The sequence below is a fragment of the Temnothorax nylanderi genome, unplaced genomic scaffold, assembly GCF_030848795.1.
Source record: "Temnothorax nylanderi isolate EJ_2023f unplaced genomic scaffold, tnyl_v1.0 TNYL_tig0012_pilon, whole genome shotgun sequence".
In the NCBI taxonomy this organism is placed as follows: Eukaryota; Metazoa; Arthropoda; class Insecta; order Hymenoptera; family Formicidae; genus Temnothorax; species Temnothorax nylanderi.
The window spans coordinates 624,125-644,274 of NW_027249074.1; the positions used below are offsets into that span (position 1 = coordinate 624,125).

A 20,150-nucleotide genomic window follows, 5' to 3' on the forward strand; every position below is an offset into this window, starting at 1 on the left:
AAAAAATCTTAAACGGGTTTTTAATATTCAATGTTGTGTGTATTAAATTTCATATCAGTGATTAAAATTCATGTTCGGTGTATGAATACAAGTGCAAGAATTTTTATTTTAGATACCCAGTTTGTAAATTTCATTTACCGTGGTATCGTAAATGTGTTGTAAATTTTATATCTTTTTTAACAGTGTAGTTTCAGAAAAATATAAAAACACATTTTTATAACAGACTTCACAAAAAGCTGTTTAAAAAACTGTGGCTAGAAAAAGTACCACAGAAAATCAATTTCTAAACGAATTTTTAGAAGAGACATGCGGTTGAGGAAAAAAAATACCAAGAATTCTCTGATATGTTGTTAATATAGCTCGCAATATTTCGTCGAACAACTATAAAAAGAAAAGAGAGAAAAACTGTTCAGAAATAAATAATAAATAAATGTGAATATTGTGTTTTTATTAGCTTTGACTTTTTTTATTTCCTAATTCACCATATAATTTTTAAAAGTAATGGGAATGTACATGTATATATATATATTCCAAAATGATAAACAAAGCTATTCAAATTATTACGGATATTTATAGACGGACACATGTGGAAATCTTTCCGCCCATTCATTAATTAAACAATCGTTAATACTGTAATAAAGATTATAGTATACGAGATAAAACTCTTGTAGTTTTGGACATTGTTCCAAAATAATGGAATATTTATCAGGTGTATAAAGGTGTTGCACACGACAAAGATGTAACTGTTTCAAGTTTTTGCACTGGGCTAATAAATTCAAATTGTCTTCAGTGAAGTTAATATAGCTGAACAAAGCTACTTCCAGGTGTTGCCAAGAAGAAAGTAATTTGCACAAGTCATAAGGAAAGATCATACATCTGTTTATCAATCTGTAATGCAAATCAGCTTTGACTTTTTTTACTACTTAATTCACCATATAATTTTTGAAAAGTAATGGGGATGTATATATACAAGGTGTGAGAAAAGTATGGAAACCCTGAAAAATCTCGAAAACTATAAGTTTTACAGAACTTGTTTCAGACAAAAGTTGTTTGGTTTCGAGGGGGACATAAGATGGTGTCATTGGTTTGACCTTGGATGGTCGTTTAAAGCTTACGTAAACGACACCTTAATTTTTTAAATGGAAACCCCTATTTTTCAATGCATATTCTTGTAGCTAATCTCGAGAGCTTTTGAAAAAACACTATAATAAAGTATTTTTTCGTTAAGAACTTTTGGAATTATGAGGCTTGAAGGTTCTAGTATTTTAACATAAAATACAAAATATCTTGTAAAACTAAGAAAAAATATGTAATTTGCAACACGCATCTGCATACTTTTTCTTAAAGGAACTGTGCTTTTTTCATACCAATTGATTCGTCTCATTAATTTGTGCATAAAAATATTAAGGTAACATTACCGAAAACTTAATGTTTTACAAGATATTTTGTATTTTATGTCAAAATACTAGAACCTTCAAGCCTCATAATTCCAAAAGTTCTTAATGAAAAAATACTTTATTATAGTGTTTTTAAAAGCTCTCGAGATTAGCTACAAGAATATGCATTGAAAAATAGGGGTTTCCATTTAAGAAATTAAAGGTGTCGTTTACGTGAGCTTTAAATGACCATCCAAGGTCAAACCAATGGTACCATCTTATGGCCCCCTCGAAACCAAACAACTTTTGTCTGAAACATTTTTCTGTAAAACTTATAGTTTTCGAGATTTTTCAGGGTTTCCATACTTTTCTCACACCCCGTATATCTCAAAATGATAAACAAAGCTATTCAAATTATTACGGATATTTATAGACGGACACATGTGGAAATCTTTCCGCCCATTCATTAATTAAACAATTGTTAATACTGTAATAACAGTATATGAGATAAAACTCTTGTAGTTTTGGACATTGTTCCAAAATAATGGAATATTTATCAGGTGTATGAAGGTGTTTCACACAACAAAGATGTAACTGTTTCAAGTTTTTGCACTGAGCTAATAAATTTAAATTGCTATCAGTGAGTTTAATATTGGCGAACAAAGCTACTTCCAGATGTTGCCAGGAAGAAAGTAATTTGCGCCAGTCATAATCAGTGATCGGACTTCCGTTCAGGCATCTATAACACAAATCAGATAATTATTATAGTTCTTTAATTAAAAAAAGTAAATTAATGTAACTTTTTCAACCTGTTCGAAATTTAAGAGAAGCAAACATGAATTTCACTAAGAAATATGATAACATGTATTAAAAATAAAAATTAAAAAACACACTTACTCCCAATAGTACACTTTTCGTAAATTCTTACAGTCAGCGAGGGCGTTAATATCTCGCGATGTAAGTTCATCTATGTCCTGTGTAGGCTGTATACGTATTACTTCCAAGTTAGAACACAAATTATATAACACTGTTGCTGTGTCTGGATTTGTAAGGCATCCAGGTACAAAATTTAAATCACGAATTCGTTGATTTTTTTGCAGTATTTTATAAAGACGTTGACCTTTTAACTCTCTAGAACAAATGTTTAAATGTTCTAAACCATTTAGCTTCTCGAGATACGAAAATCCTTCGTCGTTTATGTTATAACAATCATATAGAGTAAGATCTAAAAAAAAAATATGTGTTGTTTATATGCAATAATATAACAATAATCCCGACAATTATATATTATATAGATTTATATACAGGATACTCCATTTTAAATGACGATTTCAACTATCTCATGAACAATACATTTTAGAGAAAAATGTTTTAAATAAAAGGAGGGTTTAAAGGGGGCCAATAAACGATCTTATCAAATTTTTGATCTGGGGCTCGTGTTAAGCCCAGTAGAGCCCAAGTCAAATAAAAACTTTTATTTCTATTTTATCATTTTTTTCTACTAATTATTGATCTTTTATTTGTCTAATACTTTTTGAGATATTCAAGGAAAACTTGGTGACTTTTTTAATATTTAGCTTACGATATTTCGATAATTGTTTGTCGGAGGAAAAAAGTGATACAGGACTTTTTGACTTGATTTGGTCTTAAGAATATGCTGTTGCAATAGTATCCCAATTCTTTTAAATATTTGTGTATATGTCGTAGGCAAATGGTTATTTTAGGAAAATAGCTTCTGACTAGGCAAATGCTATCTGCCTGGCCAAATAGCTTTCATCATTTATTCTTGCTATTTTCCTAGTCAAATGCTATTTTCCTAGGCAGATGCTATTTGATTGAACCGCTGTTAGGCAAATGGTATTCCGCGAAGCATGCATTGGTGGGTAATTCTTCAGTTTAGCTACCCCAGCACAGAAATCGATGAAATTAGGCTTATTCGACACGTTTTTGCACGAAACGAAAGAATCTGGCAGAAAAAAGTGTCGCTCTGCCCCGCGAAGCGAGATATTAATCGTTAAAGTTGACAGGAATTAGGTTATGATTCCTGTCATACCGACGAGATGTAGCGACCATAAACATGCCCCGCGACAACTTCTCACTGATTTTAGGACACGCCTTCGGCGTATAGATTAGTGACGCGCTTTAAACAGTTAAATACTTTTAAAGCGCGTCACTGAAGTGCACCAATGCATGCTCGCGGAATACCATTTGCCTAACAGCGATTCAGTCAAATAGCATCTGCCTAGGAAAACAGCATTTGACTAGGAAAATAGCAAGAATAAATGATGAAAGCTATTTGGCCAAGCAGATAGCATTTGCCTAGTCAGAAGCTATTTTCCTAAAATAACCATTTGCCTACGACATATACATCTCCTTGGTGCTTTCATGTAGGTACATACAAATATTTAAAAAAATTGGGATACTATTGCAACAGCATATTTTTGAGACTAAATCGAGTCAAAAGTCCTGTACCACTTTTCCCTCCGACAAACAATTATCGAAATAATGTAAGCTAAATATTGAAAAAATAACCAAGTTTTCCTTGAATATTTCCAAACAAAAGTTATTCAATTTAATTAGTAGAAAAAAATGATACAATAAAAATAAGGGTCTCGATTTAAAAAATTGGATTTGGGCTCAACATGGGACCCGAACCTAAAATCTAATAAGATTGTCTATAGGTTTCTTTTGAACCCAACAACTTTTTTCTATAACATTTTCCTTTAAAATGTATTGTTCAAGAGATATTTAAGGTTGGTCATTTAAAATAAGACATCCTGTTTACACATACCTTTCAAATTTTCGCATATCTCTGAAATTTTAAGTAAGGCCAGATTGTCAACAGTACGGCAGTAACTTAATCTTAAGTGCGTTAGACTCCTGCCGCAATTATCAAGAAAGTTTACAAAATCCGTAACATCAAAGGTGCTTGCTCTAAGATCCAACTGTTGCAAATATTTACATCTAGATGTAAGGTAACAAAATAAATTGCGCATCTTCCCGAAATGTCCCTGTTGAATGTTTAAACGTGTATAGAGGCTAAAGTCCCGTATTAAATCGTTGAAGCGCCTATTTACTGTATTCATGCGGCATAACGTCATCAAATCTAAGTTTTCAAATATTTTTAACATCATTTCATCCTGCAAAATTAAAATGTAAAACTTTAATACACGAGATGACATTGCAATAAATATTATTACGAGAAGTACGTAGACTTTTTAGAATACTTTACTTACAGGAAGCTCAGATATACTGCTATCACTGCAACGTGATAGCTCCTTGGATTCATCCGAAGAAAGTTTCATACGCTCTGCATCATTTGAATGACTTTCTAATAAAATATGACGCGAGTTTTTCTCTTCATGAGATTGCACATAATCAGGGATCACTTCCTGAGATACATCTTGGGGCCTCAAATTATTGTTATAAGAAGTTCTTATGTCGCTGCAAATAATATTGGAACAAATTCATATTTATTATTAACAGCATAAAAGGATTTGAATATTACTTAATGTTGACGACAATACCTTTTACAAATAATGCAATATTCAGGAAAATTCCCTTGCAGATGAACTATATCCATATGTGCATTTCTTAAATCTGCTGTTAAATTATGAATATTTTCATGGTTTTGAGAGTACTTGCAGTTAATTTTCCTTAATAGATCAATTAAATTTTCGTAAGGATTTCTAGAAAGAATCAAATCTGATGTACCGATCAGCATTACAGCATCTAGCTTTGTGCGAGTTTTAAAACAGCTATTCTTCAAATATAGTCTAAGCATTTTGGTTTTCAAGTTACACGGGTGTGATAAGGGTGGGGAAAATAATCTTGATATCGGGGGTACAATCTGAGACGATTCATTCCACAACTGAATCCACTCGTTATTAAGATCTTGAGCCAAAATTTGAATTACGCTTCCAGGATTGTATATTTCGTATATAGAAACTTTGATTGGATATACAGCTTCATGAAACTCGATATCTTCAAAATAGAAAATATAATTATACTCTCTTCTAAAAAAAAACCTATCTTCTTTAACAATATCTTATTTATCAATTAAAGCATTACGTACCAATATAATTTTTGTTATTATTATAATAATTCCAATTGTAGTTGTATGTCATGAAGTCTTTATCATGCCACGGAGAATTTGATATTAAAGGGTCAGGATACTGTTTTGAAAAATAAATGTATCAGATGATAGAAAATTTTGTAGCATACATTTAGATTACGATTTCTTTGTACAAAACGATAACAGACAATATCAGGATATATACGTACTAAGGTATTTGGTGTTTCAAAAAAACGTGGTGGACCAAATTGTTTTCCATAGTGTGGAAATTTGGGTGGCCCAATTATGTCAGGGGCAGTATAAAATATACTGTAATTATTGTGATCCTCAGGAACAAATCTTTTCTTTGCAAATTGATAGATAAAGTCAATATTATCCCCTTCTCCTACAGACACTCTGCTGATAAACGGATATCGATTACAGCTCTCACAATATAACGGTTGATAATTGGATGTCATTTTTTTCTCTGAAAGGAGAGTGGAGAATATGGAGAATAATAATCCTTGTTTTTATAGTATATGCTAAAAAAATGCATTATAATATTATATATTTATATAATTACGGAATAAAGATTATACTGCAGTATTAGTATTGTGAATGGAAGCAAGATGAAAGATTACCTATATATATGTCATGACATTTTTGTCTGCATGTGTACGTGATGTAAACTATAGATTTTTAATATTGGCTGTAAATATATTAATTGTAGCCCTTGTAGAAAAAGATTTCAATTAACAATACAAGTTTTGTTCTACAGAGAATAGTGTATAAGGTATTTATTTTTAAAAAGAATAATTTTCCCTGATACAACTTTTTTTATTACAAATTGTATTTCCATTATAAAATATTACGTACATACGTACCCTGATAGCACATATGAGCTTCATATACGTTTTTTGAACGTATACATAGTTTCAATACCGTAAAGAACCATTAAGAAACGTTTGAACAAAAATGTTTTTGAAACCATGATTTAAGAAACGTATTTTTTACGTTTCTACAGTTAACAAAAATACCTATTTTGTTCAATTTTTTCTTTCAAAATTATAATTTACTTTATCTATTTATATATAATAGCTTTAATAGTCTTTTTTGAAACATGTAAATTTATATTGCACTAATTATTATTGCACAAAATAAATCATTTTATCCATGCACATATATCCTGCACTTATTTATTTCAATTAATTTTGTCCTACCGGTCTTAATCTATTTGTCATCGGACAAATCTGAGCTTAGAAAACTTCCAACAGTTGCAAAATAAACATTCTGCTGAACGTGGCCATTGAAAGAACATTTATACGTGTGTTCCGTGTGTTCCGTTTTGAAGAACTTCCTGAAATGGTGCACATTAGTAATGTAATTAAGTTAGAGTGAGACAAGTATATTTTGTTTCACTTTAACTTATTGCACGAATGTGCACCAGTTCAGGAATTTCTTCGAAAACGAATATACGTCATAGATGGTATATGCATAAAGCTTCTAGAACATTCTCACGCATGTCTCAAAGACGTCATAAACACGTTCAAAAGACGTGAAAAGTAAGAATTTTAAATGTCTTTATCTAAAATGTCTTTATCATTAAAACAAAACGTTTCTATAATAGTTTTTTAAACGTTATTTTACCGGAAAAGAAACGTTCCATCGAACGTTTTTCGAATGGACATTTTTACTCATGAGAAACGTTTCTAGAAATCGATTATAAAACGTTTCGGAAACGTGTATGTGCTACCTGAGTATTTAGGTTAGGTAATAGTGTGCTTGCGTTTGCAAAAAAACCAAATTTTAACAACATATATATTATTATGAATAATTAAAATATGTATTATTATTAATATAATTAAAATTTTAAATATAATTAAAAAATTTTTTTTCCAATAATGAAATAGTTTTTCGCAAATATGAAATATCGCGAGCACGTGTTTTGTGTTCTTAAAAAAAAAATTAAAGATAATTTTAAAAATATATATGGTATATATGTTATTACATATGGTACATATTATTATTAAATAAATTATTATTTTAAAGAAAAAATAGTTTTTAAAAATTTTGTTAAATAGAGAAATGTTTCTTTGTAAATCTGAGATATATCGCGAGCACAAAGAAAAAAAGAAAAAAAATTGTAAGATTTATATTGCTCACGTTCGCTACACTTACGCTTAATTTTATTGACAGTGACTCAGATTTTTTAAAATGTATTTTTTACTTTATTTAATGTATCTTATTTTATTTCAGTTTTTGATGCAGATTATAGCGATTAATTGTAAGTCAAACAAAGGAATACCTACAGAGACTAGAAAATATTACTGTAAATTTGACCCAAAATTGACTGAAATATTAATTTAAAAAACTTATAATTTGCGCCAATTTATTACTTACTGTTTATCAGCGTAGTAGACTTGATTTTTCCATCCATAATGAAAAAATCACGAGAGAGAAAGAATGTTGGAACGTGTGGTCGGTGAGTGCATGCACACTTCTGTGTGTGAGTCCACGTTTATATATTTTACATATACTCGACTGCCAACTCCCACGAAATACATGGACCTGGGGATCGATCGTGTATCTTGAAAAGAGGTCGAAATTACAAAAGTGAGGAAATTCACTAGAGTATCTACGATTTCATTGGTCGAAATCTAGTAAAACTGTTCAGTTTTGTAATTTTCACCTTTTTTCAAGATACAAGATTGACTCCCTGAAAGCGATAAGATGTATGCACATGCACTCGGCGTCAATAATAGGCCTGTTCGTTTTAGCTGAATTTCTTGCACGGTTCATCTTTCTTCTTTTTCTTTTCATGTTGGAGAGAAAAGGTGGACTGTGCAAGAAGTTCAGCTAAAACAAACTAATGCCTTCTACCTTAAGTTAGGAATCCCTACCTGAGGGATCCCTAGAGGATCCCTACCTGAAGTTAGTCACGATTGATGTCAGATAATAGCAGAACACATCGCGTCTAGCTATTTGTGCATCATGACTGTTGGTTCAACCAATAGATTTACTACGTTTTTGGTTGAAACCTACTGAAATATATGCAAACTGGAACGGTGTGCTATAGAAATCCACGGTAGGCGAGCGATAGAGACAGAAGCCCCAAGTTCCTTTCTTCTCCTTGTCTAGCTCACAACAGCCCGATCAAAAAGACCAGACAAGGGCAGAGCGTTGCTCGAGACACCTTGATAACTCCTTCTCATATCACACAGGCAGGTCTATTTTTTTAAAACTAACTTTTTTATTTTTGTTTTATTAACAAGTTTTTGTGTTTTTCACTATTTAGTATTTGTACTTTAATTCTTATATTTTCAAGTTTTTGTGAGAAGAATAAAAAATATATATATAAATAAAATAGACTGTCTAATAATAGGATTATAGTATCGTGTAACGAATTTATTTTTCTTTGTGAACATCATTTTCCTTGAATAATACATATATAAACACGAACTATTTTGTCGAATGTACGCAATTCCATGTTTGTTTTACTCGGTGCGTTGAACAAATAAGTGGATAAGAGCAACTCTGTATTTACTCTTAGGACGATATTCATAGTCGGTTCTTATTTTAAGACCGGCTTAAATAATGTCTTAAGATGCTAATACAGCTGTGTGATTGGTTAATGACATCTTAAGATTCTTAAATATAAGAACCGACTATGAATACCGGCCTTAGACATAAAAGCAAAATTTAATTAAAATTAGGTAGAAAGTACATATCATTTGTTATATAATATCTTTATTTAATTGTAAGAAGAATAAAGATCGTATCTTCGTTGGACATGGAAATAGGTAAAAATTCTATCAATGCAGGTAATTTCCTTTTACTCTCAAAATAAAGTTCAAGTTTAAAATAAATGTTTTGTTTATATACAATTTTATTTAACTAAATATTTCGTAAAATTTTTATACGAGTATAACAATAATCAATAAATGTATGACAAAGTTTTAAATTTAATTTTAATAAGAGAATGTTTTTTTCCTTTTATTTATTTTTATTGCTATAGAATTTTAAGATTTCAAAATTCTCGTTTCTGTAATGTACACTTTATAATAAATTGAAATATACAATACGATTTCTTATTCAAATGAGAAATTTTTTGTTAATTAGGGATGTCTAATCAGAAAAATGAAGATATATTGGAAAAGATTGCTATATTGAAGATATATGTTTCTATGCTGGAAACCACGATTAAAGCTTTGAAATTCAGGCGATCGCAATTAGCGAATATACAATCAAAACTGTCGCGTAACGGAGCCATGACGTCAGATGTGCAATCGCGCCGGAATTGGAGCACGGAATTGCGCCGCGATATTTCCCAGTTCTCGGGAATGCCGTGTATAAAGATCGAGCAGAATTCGAAATTTGTCTTTGAAATGTCTAACGCCAAGGATATTGCGAAAAAAGGTTTGTACGCGATAGAGATATTGATAGACGACGATGGCCACGGAAAATTAGGAAAATGTGTACTGCCTAACTTTATCGATGTACGTAACATGTTATCGCAATATCGTATTGACAATTTGAATAATGTAAAGCACTTTTTGAAGAGCTGTAAGCACCATGTCGATTGCTACTTTTCCCGTCTAAAGGAGGCCGACGAAGTGAAGGTAATTAAAAAATTATTAGAATAAAATAAAATGTCTGTCAAATATTTATTATGACTTAGGGTAAACTCGGGTAAGATGGCCATACAGGAAAGATGGCCAACTCATGTTCATTCGGTGTTTCATGGCGAGCTAGATTGAAAGAACATAGGTTGGCCATCTTTCCTGTATGGCCATCTTACCCGAGTTTACCCTATAACGCTTCAGTAAAATGCACCGTTAACAGGATGGGGAAGATTTACTTATTAATATATATAATAAGGTAATTAATACTTTTTTTATTTTTTAGAAATTATTTTTAGAAGCTGAACACGCTTATATATATTACAATTCTGATGTTAGTTTGATCGAGTTAACAATGTTGGGAATAAGAGACATAAACATCACAAAATTGTATGACGTTATACTTTATTTGCACTATAATCTTGATGAAACGAGGCCTTACAAATTGTCCACGACTGTAGATGAAAGCGAAATAGCGTCGCCGACTTTAATTAGAAGATCTAATAAGTATTTCGAACCTTTCCTGAAGATGGATTTGACTTCGGCGTTGCTGCAGCTTAGTAAATTCCAAAACGAATTTGCATGGGACATATTTGTGGAGCAGGATGACGAAGATGACATAGAAATTTACAATGATGATTCGGATGACGAGAATACGGGAGTTATAATACAATTATATCTTTATCGAGGCGATAAATTGACGAGGAGTAATGAAAATTTTTTTCATTCTTTTTCCAAGAAATCATTTCTCCGCAGTATTCCTCCTTGATATTTTATCTCATATGTTTCTCAACGCAAAGTATCAATTTCCGCTTCGTCTTTATCCGAAGTAATCTCGAATTACATTTCACCCTCGCTCGTCGTCCTCAGTCTCCTGTCTCGTCGGTAAAGAAATTGGTCCACGTTTCCCTCGTCTTTCTCATTCTCACATATCTTTTCCTCGTATACTTCTACGTTATCTTCATTGTCCACCATGACTTTTTGCCAAATAAATTCAACGCACGAGTTTATAACCTGCATAAATGCCGGACTCAAATCCTTCTTCAAAAAAGGCACGAAGTACATATTCAATCTTCTTTGAAAAGTTGGCGACCTCACTCCTACATCGTTCGTACTCGCGTACAGTTTGTAAGGTCTTGCTTCGTCAAAGTGATAATGCAAATACATTATCACGTCATGAATGTCATAGGTGTAAACATCTTTCACGTTGTGCATTGTCAATTCGATTAAAGTAACATCATTGTTTTGACACACGCAGCCGTTTCGAATCTTTGGCAATAAAATCTGAAAACAAATTTTCTTTTTAATTAACTTATATATTAGTAAATAGGTGAAGCATAAAGATAATTATTGTAATAAACATAACATTTTAAATAGTGCATTTTTAATGTTAAGAAATAAGCAGATTACAATTAGCAAATATATTTCGTTTCTTATATCGACAGTTCTTTTTTAACCACCTTCAGCTCATTGATCTGTTGTAAACGACAAAAGTAGCAATCGATGTTGCGCTCGCAACTCTTCAAAAAGTGCTTCACATTAATTATTCAAATTGTCAATAGGGTATTGCCATAATATGCTGTTCACATTGATGAAGTCAGGTAAGACACATCTTCCCAACTTTCCACGGCCCTTGTCGTCTACCAATATCTCTATTGTGTACAAATCACTCTTCACGATATTCTCCGAGTTAGGTATTTCGAAAATAAATCTTGAATCTCGTTTGAAATTGATGCACTGTACTTTCGCAAACTGATAAATATTGCGGCACAATTCCATTTGTACGTCCGGCTTGTCGACGTACCGCCACGAGATACCGCCGCGCCTTCGCCACTGTACAACAATTTCGATGATTCTTTTGTGACTTGGGATTGCTCGACTTCAAGAGTCTCAATCGTACTTTCCAGCAGAGAAATATACGTTTTCAACATAGAAATCGTTTCCAACAGTTCGTACCTTGTTCCCCGGCTGGACGATTCTAAATGATTAAAATATCTACGTTGAAAAATTTAACAATTTATAAAAATAAAAATAAATAACCACGCTCGTATGAATATAAAAATTAAAAAGAAAAAAGCCAATGATCGAGCATTAATAGATGTTAAACCATATAATTAATTAACATATATACAAATTATTACATATATATAATTATATGGTTTAACATCTATTAATGCTCGATCATTGGCCTTTTTCTTTTTAATTTTTAACAATTTATATTACGCAAATGTATTACAATTTATTAAACTTACGTTATACAAAATATCAAATTATTAAAATCATAAGATTTTATATTACAAAAATAGAGGATCACAGAATAAGCTTTATTACACAAATTAAATTCGATACTTCGTCAAATTTATTGACTCAAATGTTATATTTGATTAAACATTTCGTAAAGTATTTAGTTAAATATAATTTTACGGAAGCATACGATTTATTATAAACTCTCTTTATATATAAAAATAAAAATAAATACCTGAACTGTTAGAATTATCATATTCCATCGTGTCCAACGAATATATGAGCTTTGTCCTTCTCTTGCAATTATAAATGTAGATACATAAAAATGTAATATTTACTTATTCACCAAGCATTTATTCGATTTTGCGTATATCTAACAATAAAAGCAAGTAAAAGATTCTTCTTTTACAGTATTTTTATTCACTGGACATAACGCAAATTTTTATAAATGTATAAGTACATACGATACTCTCTCTCTCTAATAAACAAACAATTTTGTCAAACACGAGAAAGCGAGGTAGGGAAAAAGACAACGCGAGACTGTGTCTTGGGACTAATTTAAAGATATTTGTTATTAATAACAGATTCGCCGTCGAAGTAATCTTTTCGCTCGCTTGAAAAGATGGATTTGTCATCTAGAGATCTGCATTCTTATGCGAGACCAGGTATTTAATTATTTCACGTCTTTTTCATTAAAATACAACATTTTCTCTTTTTAAACTTATATTTAAAAGAAAGTTTTATATTAAATGTTGTACAAAACTTTCAAAATTACTTTCTTATTATTTGAATATTTATATATTTTTTGTATCTTTCTGATCTTTCAGAAGCTGCACGTGTATTCGATATCAGTTTAGAATTGAATGTGGATTTTGATCAAAGAGTTCTTAAAGGAAAAGCGATTTTGGCTATAGAAGCGAAACCTTCAAGTAAAGAAGTAGTAAGTAAATACTTTTTCTGTACTACGCAAAAGTTTTGATTAATACGTAACATGAGGAAATTAGATTTTAGATACTTACAAACTAAAGGTATCAAAAATTAAAGAACATTTTGACAAAAGTGATTTAAATCATGAATTTGGACCTCATAATCGTTTATTAGGAAGTGCATTAACAATTTTGTTACTAGAGAATAAAGAAGGACATTTCACAGACAATCGGTAAATATTAAAAAATTTTAAAATTTTTTAAATATACAGATATTAAAAACTATGCAATATACAGATATTAGAAACTGTAGATAGAGTGCAATTAAGGACGTTCTCTCGTTCTTATACTAGAGAAAATCGATTTTCTTTAGATTTTCTTGAAACTGTGAATATACGTTAATTTAGGTGTGCTTTATGCGTGGTATAAATTTCAGTACCTCTTCCGGTATAAAAAATAAAGATACTGAGCCTCAAAGTTTCAACTTTTACTAATGAAAAGGTTTTCCAGGCCAAACGGTAAGAGATACGAGGTTGGCCAAGAGGACCAAAGTTGCTCCTCTCGTCGAGTTCTATAAGGAAAAAATGCCAAAATTAAAAAAAATTAAATTTAAAAATTTTTTTGGTAAAAATTGAAACTTTGAGGCTTAGTATCTTGATTTTTTATACCGGAAGAAGTACTGAAATTTATACCACGCATAAAGCACACCTAAATTAACGTATATTTATAGTTTCAAAAAAATCTAAAGAAAATCGATTTTCTCTAGTATAAGGACGAAATAACGTCCTTAATTGATATACCAATGATGATATAATATTTTCAGACATAGAATTAAGATTCAGATTCTCCAGAATCTGAATTGGTTTCAGACTCAATCTCAATTCTATGTCTGAAAATATCTACAGTTTCTAAATGCTTATATACAAGTCCTTGCCGAATATTGAAATCGAGAAAGCTCAGCCGCCTATCGGTGAAAGCTTGTTGTGCTTTTCTTCATGCTGGTAGCACGTGTTCACCGCGCGCGGCCGGCTGCCGTGCCGCTGGCGCGCTCGCTCCGGCAGGACATGGAGAACGGGTTGCCGTTCGGCAGGGGCGCGCTCGTATGCGCTCGGTGTGGCGGTTGAGTCGCCGTCTGTTAGAGCGCTCATAGCCGCCACATTAGTGATCGATGAATACTTACAGAAAGGTTCGAAGATGTTAAACGAAATAAAGGAAGAAGTTGCATTAATTCTTCACCTGAATGTTGATACTTGATAGAATAATAGGCGATTGAAAAAAAGAGTAGCAGTGTTTTTTTAAATTGAGAAAAGTAATTTTATGTTTTCAGGTTTTTATTTCGCTTTATAGAGTTACACATATAATTATTCTTGAAAGAACCCCGCTATATCCTTACGGAAATTGAGTTTTGGTGAAATTAACTGAAACTTTGGAAATAAATAGAAAAATAAACATAAAGAAAATATGTATACATGCATGTGTATATACATATTATACGAATTATAATCTTATAACATAATTGACATACATGTATATAGCATGTACATATTTTCTTTCACATTAATACATATTTTTGTATTTAAAAAAAGAATAAGTTGTGTGAGTTATTCTGTAGAATAATACATTGCAATCCACTTGCAATCCTACAATAGTGTACTGACATAACGCCTTATTTTGACTTTTGAACGCAGATAACATCTAAACGATTGATTATTGTGAATCTTGCCCATTGACTTTTCATCAGCATTACATAAACTATAATTTATTTCCAAAGTTTTAGCTAATTTCACCGAAATCCAATTTCCGTAGGGATATATGGCATGGCGAGGTCCTTTGTTAATGCAACACCATAACATCTCATCATATTCTTCTATAATTTCACTGGTCTTCGAGAGTTAGAACTTTCTCAATTTGAATATATGCATTCTCTTTTAATTATTAGATTTACAAATTATATGATTTGTGTTACAATCCGAAACAGATTGCGAGTCTCAAACTGAAAGATATATATTTGTCCTTCTTAAACAAATCTTTCTTTTGAATATATAACATTATCGGACATTCGATATACTATTTGTGAATTTCTGTATTATCGACGAGATATATGTGCTGTATTTTGTGTATATACATATACAAAATAAAAGAAATAGATTACAGGACTCTTGCAAAAATATGTGATTAATTCCATGTGACACAGAATTCCGTGCCTCTTTCTCCCATATATTTGTTTGAAAAATAAATCATTCAAAAATATATAGATATTATATAATAAAAAGGAGTACTATTATCAAAATCGTATTTGAAAATAATTAATAAGGTATCTATCAAAACTAATAACAATATTGTTGCGCTACGCTACGCTATTTCCCTAGCACTCGCGTTCGCGCCGCGCACTCCCGGATTCGCGTAAGAAAGGAAGCACTCTTTGGCAGAAGGAGGAACTCAGGTTTATTCAAGAAATACAGAGGAAGATTGGAGAACAGGTCCGAACGGTTCGAATCTCCAGATAAATCTGACAGGCGATAATAAATCAATACATTCATATGTGTGATATTTGTCCCGTTGTCAAGGGACGCGCTTCGGCTTGAAGCTACTCATGAGCGAAGTTCAGGCTTCTCGTGAGCGAAGTTCAACGGGTGTCTCAGCACGGGCGCAACAATATATATGCACTATTTGCGTATTTAGACACATTAAGAAGTCTGCACATAATGTCATATAAAAATGTTGTGAGATACGAAATTTAAGGTAAGTTAAATAACTGTATAGAAAGAGACAAGTTCTCTTTAAAATTTCATATTATTGCAATAATATAATAATCACAATCATCACAATATAAAACATTATTATAGTTGAAAATGTTGAGAGTTATTTGAATAAGAGTTATCTGAATTGTAGTGCAATATATATATATATAATATTGTATATATGTATATGTATATGTTCGACATTTCGAACGTCGTATTCTGCAGTCATATACGTTGCAGACATAATACAAAATCAGGCATTTTACAAAAAGCCGACATAACGAGAATTTTAGATAAGAAATAAGAGTTTGGAAATGATTTTTGTACATAATATAATAAAAAAAATTTGCAAATGTGTGCGTGGGCGAGGGAGGGCTCCGCCCCTCCCCCGTCTACATGTGTACTGTTTATACACACATATCAGCAAATTATTTCCCATAACACTGACATAAACTCTTATACTTCTCAAACATTTAAGCGAAATCTAAATGATGCATTATAAGTAGGTACACGCATGATGTTGTGCCGGCTTTTTGTAAAATGTCTGATTTTGACCTAGGTATTTTATAAAATGCCTGGTTTTGTATTATGCCTGCAATATATACAAAAAGTTACATATTTTTCCCAGAATTAGATCTGACGAAATGTTTTTACATGAAGACGAAGGTTTTTTGTATCTGAAAACACTAAATGATTTAGATTTTAGAACAATTAAATCTTTATTGCACATTTATAGATACTCGACGCATTTGCAAAATATTGCAATAAACTCAACTTATGCGGGTGTTAGATTTGCGTATTCTATCGCTTTTAGATCTAGACCGCGCAGTTGCAATAGAGTTGAGAAATTTATGTCATAACTTAAAAGTACTAATACTAAGGTTCTGTTGTGTTATAGTTCAGGACATTAATGCTCTCGCTGACTGTAAGAATTTACGAAAATTATGGATTGTCTTGTAAGTTCTTTTTAATCTTAGCTCGCCACATTCCGGTCCAGTGGACCGCTGAAAGCGCGCGCGCGTTTTTCGGTTTTTTAGTTTTCACATAACATAATTTTCCATTTTTCTTATAATAAGTTTAGTTTAAATTTATATCATTTTCTTGACCTGATATTATCATAAACATCTTATTCAAAGTCGGTATTTCCAATTTCTGAAGTACAAGCTTAAAATTATTAATTAGAATGAAAATGACAATGCGACAAAGTCGAGCAGTCTCACGGATCGGAGTGTGGCGAAATAAGGACTCAAAAATAAGTGGCTATAGCTAGAATTAATTTTCTTTTAAAATACATTTTACCGTTTTATCAAAATTTGTGTTTGCTTAATTCTCTTGCGAGCATCTTAAAAAAGTTATATTAATTTTATCTTTGCAATTAAAGCACTGTAAAAGTTATATAATTTTAGTAACAAAGTTCCTCAACATTTATTGGCTAAAATCGTTAATGGCTTTTTCGAAATACTTCCAACCTACCAATATTTAAAAGCAGTTTGTTTATGCTATTTTGACTTCAAAGATCGCTACATGGAATTACTAATCCAGTGCAAGAACTTGGAACAATTACATCTTTATTATGTAACATTTATAACACCTGACAGATATTCCATAATTTTGGAACAATGTCCAAAACTGCAAGAGTTTCATCTCATATTCTGTAATATTAGCGATGATTTCACTAATGAATGAAAGGAAAGATGTCCGCATGTGTCCGTCTATATATATGACTGATAATTTGAATAGCTTTGTTTATCATTTTAGAATATATGTAAATAAATATACATATACATATATAAGTCAGTTTACTTTTTAAAAACTATCTGGTAAATTAAATAGTAAAAGAAGTTAATGTTTAATAAAAACGATATCCACATTTATTGATAATTTATTTTTTAATTTATTTATTTGTACAGTTTTTTCTCTCTTTTCTTTTTCACAATTTGATTCTTTTGGACGATGGTCATATATATATATATATATACGTGAAAGATATGGATTCTATTACACAATAATTTACGATTAATAGACTTTACCCTGGAACTTGTAACTCGAACTTGTCGAGAGATAAAGTGTGATTCATTGAGTTAAATCTGACAACAGTTTTTTAATAGCTATTAAAAAAAATGAGACAAAAAATCTTATATTTAAAGGTACTTTTCAGAGTTTGAATTTTTGTGGCTCACGGTGCCCCGGTCTCCCCTATATATACTACATGATATACTATATTGATGATACTATATTTTTCTTTGTATTCAAAGAACGTACAGTTTTACCGTAAACCTGGTCTTTTTCAATTTGAAGGGCCGCATTCTAGCAAATGCGTCGGCAAATGTACGCGCTAAAACTGTCGTCAGATTCAACTCAATGAATCACACTTTATCTCTCGACAAGTTCGAGTTACAAGTTCCAGGGTAAAGTCTATTAATCGCAAATTACTGTGTAATAGAATCCATATCTTTCTCGTAATATATTTATGTTATCTGTATGAAGAAATCTTTTATAAGCTTAATTATTCAACTACGCATTATATTATTACAGTAAGATTAAAGTGATAATCGAAAATAAGAACGGACTAGTGGATTGGATAAACACGTTTATCGTCAGTGTCATAACTCCGTTCTCTAAGAACACGATTGTAAACTTCGTTCATGCAGGAAGAAGCGACGAATGTAATTCAAATGTACTTCGATGAAATAAATCAATCGTTAAAAGCAAGCTAGTTACTCCTGAAAATTACGAATATGGAATCAGTGCTACATGAACAAAAATCGAATGTGTTGACTTCCTAATACGATATATGTATAATTTTATATCCTACGTTTTTATAAATGCATTACATTTTTTAAATGTTTGTGCATTTATTCACCAGTGCAACCTAATATTCCATCGACATAAAAAGAATTTCTTTTCAACTTATTTAACTGCGCGCCGATTATTTGTCGGACTTGAAACACAGTTATTGTTGGAATTAAAACCCATCCCTCCCCGGAATTGAATCGACTCGATTTAATTATCTAAAAACTGTAAAGAATTTATTGCGAAAAATATTACCTCAGCCAGGATTCGAACCTGGAACCTCTCTCATTCCGTGAAGGGCGTACCAATTCGACTACCGAGGCATGTGGTAATATTTATCGCAATAACCGGTATATGTATAATTATATATATACTATATATATACACAGAAACTAATATAAGGCTGTCAAAGATCTAAGCTTGGATCGTATGGCTTTTGATTCTAATTTGAATTTCTTTTTAATTGCATATACTGCAATTTTTGATACTGCAAGCATTTCGGCAATGCTGTTTCATATATACAGGGTGGCCCATTTTAAAAGATGCAGGCAAATATCTCGAAAAATATGAAACATACGGAAAAACGTTTCAGACAAAAGTTGTTTGGTTCGAAGGGGGACATAAGATGGTGTCATTGGTTTGACCTCGGATGATCGTTTAAAGCTCACGTAAACGACACCTTTAATTTCTTAAATGGAAACCTCTATTTTTCAATGCATATTCTTGTAACTAATCTCGAGAGCTTTTCAAAATACTATAATAAAGTATTTTTTTGTTAAGAACTTTTAGAATTATGAGGCTTGAAAGTTCTAGTATTTTAACATAAAATACAAAATATCTTGTAAAACATTAAGTTTTCGGTAATGTTACCTTAATACTTTTATGCACAGAATAATGAGACGAATCAATTGGTATGAAAAAAGACCTAGTTGCTTTTAAGAAAAAGTATGCAGATGCGTGTTGCAAATTACATATTTTTTCTTAAGGATGTTTTATATAGTTAGGCAAAATGTAACGAAGTTGATGAAAATTTAATATCATATTCTGTGTACTCTTTCAAAGTTCGGGGCCAAATTTCAGATCGATTCACAATTTAGATAAAAAGTTATCAATTCTTGAATATCTGTTTTACAAAGGGTTTTACAGAGAAAAGTGTAAACATTAAAAAATGTAACCGATATAATAATATTTTACACACAAGCAGATCATCAACAAACAAAAATATAGCAACAAAATTTGAAACGATTTACAATTTTTTTTGAAATTTTTTTTTGATAAAAATAGTAGTAACAGTTATTTACAGTCACTAAATCTACGTTTTTTACATTCTATTAGATGTTCCGTAACTATTTATATACATTTTTTTGTCTTTGGATCCCTGGAGAATTAATATCAGA

At 31.3% G+C, this 20,150-nt stretch overlaps 2 protein-coding genes and 1 pseudogene across 2 annotated transcripts; 1 reads left to right on the forward strand and 2 right to left on the reverse strand.

The window, feature by feature from the left end:
* Positions 1–1,654: 1,654 nt before the first annotated feature.
* Positions 1,655–8,176, reverse strand: LOC139767792 (F-box/LRR-repeat protein 4-like). The gene is made up of 8 exons (XM_071697415.1): positions 7,831–8,176; positions 5,661–5,917; positions 5,452–5,551; positions 4,904–5,360; positions 4,613–4,820; positions 4,168–4,516; positions 2,274–2,601; positions 1,655–2,115 (listed from the first exon to the last, which is right to left on the reverse strand). The coding sequence occupies exons 1-8, from the start codon at positions 7,865–7,867 to the stop codon at positions 1,794–1,796; spliced, it is 2,058 nt and encodes a 685-aa protein (XP_071553516.1). The 5' UTR covers positions 7,868–8,176; the 3' UTR covers positions 1,655–1,793.
* Positions 8,177–9,520: 1,344 nt separating this feature from the next.
* LOC139767756 (uncharacterized) lies at positions 9,521–10,818 on the forward strand. Its single transcript, XM_071697361.1, has 2 exons — positions 9,521–10,049; positions 10,336–10,818. The coding sequence occupies exons 1-2, from the start codon at positions 9,552–9,554 to the stop codon at positions 10,816–10,818; spliced, it is 981 nt and encodes a 326-aa protein (XP_071553462.1). The 5' UTR covers positions 9,521–9,551.
* Positions 10,385–18,266, reverse strand: LOC139767757 (uncharacterized; annotated as a pseudogene).
* Between the last annotated feature and the right edge of the window lie 1,884 nt (positions 18,267–20,150).

Bases quoted from the DNA above. Each gene is read 5' to 3' on its own strand.
- LOC139767792 (XM_071697415.1), bottom strand. From the start codon at position 7,867: ATGGATGGAAAAATCAAGTCTACTACGCTGATAAACA. The intron at 4,517-4,612 runs GTAAGTAAAGTA...TTAATTTTGCAG, and splicing joins GCAGTATATCTGAGCTTCCT to GATGAAATGATGTTAAAAAT. The intron at 2,116-2,273 runs GTAAGTGTGTTT...TTTGTGTTATAG, and splicing joins CGAAAAGTGTACTATTGGGA to ATGCCTGAACGGAAGTCCGA.
- LOC139767756 (XM_071697361.1), top strand. From the start codon at position 9,552: ATGTCTAATCAGAAAAATGAAGATATATTGGAAAAGATTGCTATATTG. The intron at 10,050-10,335 runs GTAATTAAAAAA...TTTATTTTTTAG, and splicing joins AGGAGGCCGACGAAGTGAAG to AAATTATTTTTAGAAGCTGA.